Source organism: Dreissena polymorpha, chromosome 9 (genome assembly GCF_020536995.1).
Source record: "Dreissena polymorpha isolate Duluth1 chromosome 9, UMN_Dpol_1.0, whole genome shotgun sequence".
In the NCBI taxonomy this organism is placed as follows: Eukaryota; Metazoa; Mollusca; class Bivalvia; order Myida; family Dreissenidae; genus Dreissena; species Dreissena polymorpha.
Genome location: NC_068363.1, coordinates 54,737,625 through 54,743,636, shown reverse-complemented (window position 1 = coordinate 54,743,636; position 6,012 = coordinate 54,737,625). Strand labels below are relative to the sequence as shown.

At 35.8% G+C, this 6,012-nt stretch overlaps 1 protein-coding gene across 1 annotated transcript; it reads right to left on the bottom strand.

The window, feature by feature from the left end:
* Positions 1-200: 200 nt before the first annotated feature.
* On the bottom strand, positions 201-4,750 carry LOC127845020 (uncharacterized). Its single transcript, XM_052375644.1, has 3 exons — positions 4,628-4,750; positions 4,190-4,287; positions 201-2,823 (listed from the first exon to the last, which is right to left on the bottom strand). The coding sequence occupies exons 1-3, from the start codon at positions 4,659-4,661 to the stop codon at positions 2,623-2,625; spliced, it is 333 nt and encodes a 110-aa protein (XP_052231604.1). The 5' UTR covers positions 4,662-4,750; the 3' UTR covers positions 201-2,622.
* Positions 4,751-6,012: the final 1,262 nt, after the last annotated feature.

Sequence of the window (6,012 nt, the reverse complement as noted above, 5' to 3'; positions counted from 1 at the left end):
ACACTATATTGCTTTGAAACAGCTTACAACTCCGGCCATGGACAACCATGTATGGGTATTTTGGTTCTATTATAGAAGACAGCGTCTTCCGCCCTAAAAATCCCTAGACAACCACACGTAGCGCCATTGTGCTATTTAAAACGTGGTTTATTTCATTCAATTTTGCTTCATCAAGAACATAATCATGTTAATTACCACACTAATGTTGCGCGTCCATATTAAGGTTTATATTAATTATAAGTTGTGTTCTTATTCCAGATATAACAAACGGTACTGTTTCGTTAAATGTTTTACGGCATATGATTTGGAAAGATCCAAGCGTAAGGCAATAGTAACTAAATTGTGTTTTCTAAAAGGGTCCGTATTCTCGAATGCTCAATGCAAACCAAAAACTGATCCGCAAAATTACAAGTACACAAATAACATTTACATACATTCCCTTCCTCATATCTGACAATATAAACCGTACATAGACTGAATACTAACAGCAACCTGCTAATCAATCAGAGCAAATAAAGACACGATAATTTTGTAAGCAAAATACATTCGCCGTATTGCATTTGAATTAAATAATTAAAAGTAAAACGATAAAGGATTGGCAATCAGCATCAACTGGTTTGCTTATAAAATAGAAGAAATGTGCGCTTACAACAGTTTGTACAAATAAACACTTAATGCATAGAAACAACAATATTTAATTAGTTAAATCATAACAAACACAATTGAAACTCATATCGCTCTAGGACAAAAAGGTTAGATTTTATGAAAGTTTAAGTTTTAATACATTGAACATAAACATTGATGTTGATTAAGGGTCAATGGACATTCGTCTAAATTCTAATCATCACATTTGTCCAAAAGGAATTGACAGTTTTATGATTATATTCGTGTATTATTGCTTGATGTTTTTTCTTGCCTTACGTTAAAAGGCAAAGCAACGAAGATATTAATCTGAGTCTTCAATAATAATTTGAAAATGTTTGTGTCATATATACCAGTAACTTAGACCTACACATTTATTATATTTTCAGTGTAAACACACATCAAATCATCATTTTAAAGAAGGAATTGAATTTAAAATGTATTATATATTTACATCAATATTTAGATAAAATACAAACATTAAACTTTGAACATTTATTATCATTTGCTTTCCATAAGATCATTTTAAATAAGAAAGTGGTATATGTAGGCAACTTATTGTTTAATTTCATTTATCTGCAGAAAATAAAGTGCCTTGATACAACATAAATACGTACAATCAATTTTAACATGAACGATTTAAGGGTTTATGTTACTTATGACAATCAGACAATCAGCCATATATATAAATAACAACACTGCCTGTCTTTAACATCCGTTGAAGGACATCTTTCACTACCTCGTTATGCGTGTCATTTTCTCCTGCAGGATGATATCTTGTCAAATTTCTCTGATAAACTCTTTCAGTCCCATTCTTTTCTTGCACTTTAATGCATGTTTACATTAAAAGTCTATTGTTAATGTCCATCAGATCATCAACAGCACAGCCTTCTACGAGCATCTGTTGTCTCACCTCCATCAGTATCTCTCCCTAAACTCTAAATATCTCCTGCAGGATAGCATCAGACTCATCGACCACTCCGTTATCATCTTCACAATTCAATATTTTCCCCATCTCAAGCCAGAGCATCTCCAGCTCCGTCTTTACTTTGCTGAACCACAACATCGACTCTGGGGATTCGATAACGGCCTGTCGTATCTTTGGCAATCTCAGTATTACCCTGGGACCTTCCGCCATCATATCCGTGATATCTTCTACCCATTTACTTTGCTGCTTGTCTTGTAAACGATTTGCTGCCATAAAAATTTCTCTCCGGAATCATGAAATATGACAGCTGTTTTGTGACAATAGCAGTCCTAAGTTCTCTCATGAAGTCCGTCATGAAGCCATTAAAACAAGCTCCGAGAATGAAATTTGCTCTGTTGGTTACTCTCAGCTTGCCACAATACAATATTGTTCATCACATAAGATGTTATTTCTTTCTTACATGGCCTTAGAAAAAATTTTAAGATCATTTTAAGCAAAACATACACTTCCGCTTGTGTTTCATTAAGGTTGTTCACTAGTTCTGTTTCACCGGTGGTAAAGCAAATCCGCCATTCCATGTGCTTGGATTCACTTCCCTTAAATCCTACCGGTGTTAGATAGGCTCCTTATGATACGACTTTCTGAACTATGGTTGGTAATGGCCAATGTCGGGGTCTGGCAGGCCATCTCTGTAGGATGCTCGGGCAGTGACAATGTAGTGAGGCTACTCTGTCCGTATGAAGTACTCCACCAATTGTATCCGATATTGCCGGCACAGAGCGTTCTTGTTGCACCAATCCTGATGAATGTGTAGTAAAACGTGCAGAACATTCATCTTAAAATAAACTACTACTTAATATAACGCCCCCTTATCCATTATCACACTGAGAATAGTGAATTACATTCCAACGTGTATGCGCTGGTCTCGCTTGTAACAGTATGCAGTGCCCTGGATATACTCGTGTATCCATCCTCAACACATCCATGTCGTCTGGTACGATTAGAAAAGTGATTCCAGTTTCGACACAGATCACATTATTCAGCACGTATAACTAGACCCAGTCACTTTCTAACCGGTAGGTAAGCCCCTCAGCCTTGCTGTCAGCTGTTATTCTAGTTACATCTTTGTGTCGTGCATTCCTCAGCCTATCAAACTCCCTGTATTTCTCGATCCACCAACGTCTGATCTCCTCGCCGTACCCCAGGCGGGTCATTACACTGTAGATCTCCACGGAAACACTTTCGACATAATTCTAAAAACACAATAACACATATGTATATGTTGATAAATAGAGTGTACAGCCTTCAGATATCCCATTTAACTGTAAGTTGACTTATTAAGCAATACCAGAAATAGTACAAATAAACGCATTTGTCTATAAATTTCATATTTTAACATTCAATTACATTATGCGTGTTTATCATAAGGCGATTTAGTTCAAAGAGTATTATGTGTTTTTTTACAAAGTTATATTAGTTCTCAAATAATAACAAATGTTCAAAGTATTATGAATACACACAATTGGTAGTGGGAGAATGAAGACAACACGTAGTTCCTAATTAATAGCTTTAAATCAGCCTAGTAAGATCGAATCAGACTCAAACTTATAAAACCTCCATTAATAAAATGACAGGCATTGTGATACTTGAATTTCTTTCTATAGATAAATCTAATTTAATATCGTATACACATGAGCTCCATCGACATACATCTAATTATTGTGATTCTCGAGGTTTTCGTATTTTCGTGTAGTAAAATAAGTACGAGTTCAGTCCGTTTCTACTATTACAGTCAACATGAATATATTATTAACATTAAATTTGGTAAATATGCATTTAAATGTTATGCTCAGAATATCGAAAATGCATATTTAGTGTGCTCACAATTAAAGTTCTTGGAGTCTGTTCATGAAACAGCATTTAGGGTGTACTGGGGCACAATTAATAGCTTTAACGCGATAATAAGCAGTTAGTTGATTTAAGGCAGTGTCTCGAAACGTCCCTAACTTACCAATAAGTGACCGCTGTACAGCTGCTTAGTCTAGGAATGCGACTAGTCCCTGATTTATTAGTATGTCACGTCTGTACAGAGCGTAACGCTTCAGTCCCTGATATACTTACCAGAGAATGACTAGTGTTTATGTTGCCTTGTAAAATAGCACCTTTACTCCGGCTGCTGTGTCCGGGAACACCGTTTGGTCTATGAAATACCCGAGAGGGACGCTTGTACAGACTGCTGTGTCTGGAAACAGTTTCAGTCCCTGACCTACCCATGACATCGTTGTACAGGCTGATGTGTCTAGGTACACTTTTTTTCCATAACTTACCCTTGAATGACAGCGGTACGGGCTGTTGAGTCCAGGAGCACCCTCAGTCCCTTTCTTACCAATATGAGGCGCTTGCATGGGCTGCCGTGTCTACAAACGCATTTTGGTCCTGTCAAGGCCGAGATCGACGACTGTTTAGGCAACTGTGTCTTAGAACGCATTAAATCCCTGTCTTACCTGAGGGTTATGAATGTACAGGCTGCTATGTCTGGGAAGGTTTTTAGCCCTCCATACCTAGAGTAACGAATGTACAAACTGATACGTCTTAGAACGCTCTCAATTTCTGACTAACCTTAGAGTGACGGATATACAGACTGCTGTGTCTGTGAACGCTTTCAGATTCTGATATGACACGATGGGGTCCTTCTTCTGCTATTTTCTGTCGTCGTCCTGTATGTAAGGAACGTTCTTCATACATTTTAATGTAAACTGATCAGTGATGACAATTTACATTTGACCTCAAAATCTTAATTCAAAACATCAACAACTGAACAATGTATTGCAAACACGCGCACATTAGAGTAGAAATCTCACAGTAACAATCGGACGTAATTTCGTAAGTTTTTCTCTACTTTTGATTTCACCATTATTTAATATCATTTAACAATTGTGTATGCATGGTCGCGATGTTCATTTTACAGTTTTGTTTAATCAGAAACAAACTTAATTTAAAAATCAATTTTAGAAAACATTAACAATGCGTATCCTAACTAATTTGATATGAACATACCGTCAGTGTAATCACTCGATAACTTCGAGCACATGTAATCACTACCCCGATAAGGGCCAATTCGTTTGCAAATAATCGACGTTAAGTGGGCACGTGACCGGCAAAACGGCGTACAAGGTAAACATGAACTACAAAGGAAGTGCAAAAGGTGATGATGATATCGTCAAACTGATAATACATTATATTCACTGATAACAGATATTTACATAATATTAATTTAAAGGGACAGTCAACCAGATTGACGAAAAACGAAAAGTTTTAAAATACCGTATTTTTATAATTCTTAGTTTATATTGATTAAAATATCCCGTCTGGTATATTACATTGCTTGAAAAATGTTGTTAAGTTTTCATATTTTCAGTATATTCGGTAAAATTTAATGAGTATGTCTACCAGGTAACTACCAGTTAACTATAAATAACGCAAGTAGATTGATCATCATCGTCACGTGGTAAACCCAGGAATGCAATTTGCGCATGCGTAGTGAATTGTATATATTTGATATATAAAATGATCAATCTTCTTGCGTTATTTATAGTGTGTATATCGTTATGTCACCTATTTTCGCGATATGGTTAGAATATTGATACCAGTTTCCAATTAGAGGACATAGCTCAGCACGTGTAGCATGTCCTAGCTATTTTCGAACCGTCACGTCAGTCCCTCTGCTTTGCTTCCAGCTTTGTTCCGAATTACTTCAGTCGGTCGTTTATTTTCAAGCCAATCAAACTCCAAGTACATCTCAATCTGCAAACGTTTGATGTCCTTGAAATACCTCGAAGTACAGTACAGATCTCCACGTAAACACTTTCGACATAATTATACACATTCGTATTTAAATTTTATTTTTATTTGAAAAAGTCAGCATACACATTTTCGGAGTTGGTTTGTATGTATAAATATAATTTTATTCAGTTTTTACGTACGATTTAACTATATGTTAAAGTTTTGAATAATACCGCATATAGTACGAGTACGAATTAATGCAGACATCGTTTTGACTATATGTAGATAGTTTTGTGTATTTAAGTACAAATATTAACATAAGTAGCGGTGATAGGCACACATGCATAAAATTGTAATATGGATACGAATTAAACATGTCAGTTACTTTTTATTAATGGACACCTTTCAACATGAAACAAGCTTCATATTGTATTTAATGTCAAATAGCTAACGATGAATTGCCGCGATTAAAAAGAAAAGCAACTCTGTATCTCACTGACGGTAATAAAATACAGGGTTAGTATCGAATACAGCTTAGGTAATATATTAGGCTATCTAGGCTTAAGTTCTCTTAAGCTAGAAAAATGACGAACTCTGACAATCACCTTCTATGTATCAAAAGTTCAGTTTCGATTTTACATTTAGCTCGTTTGACAGAG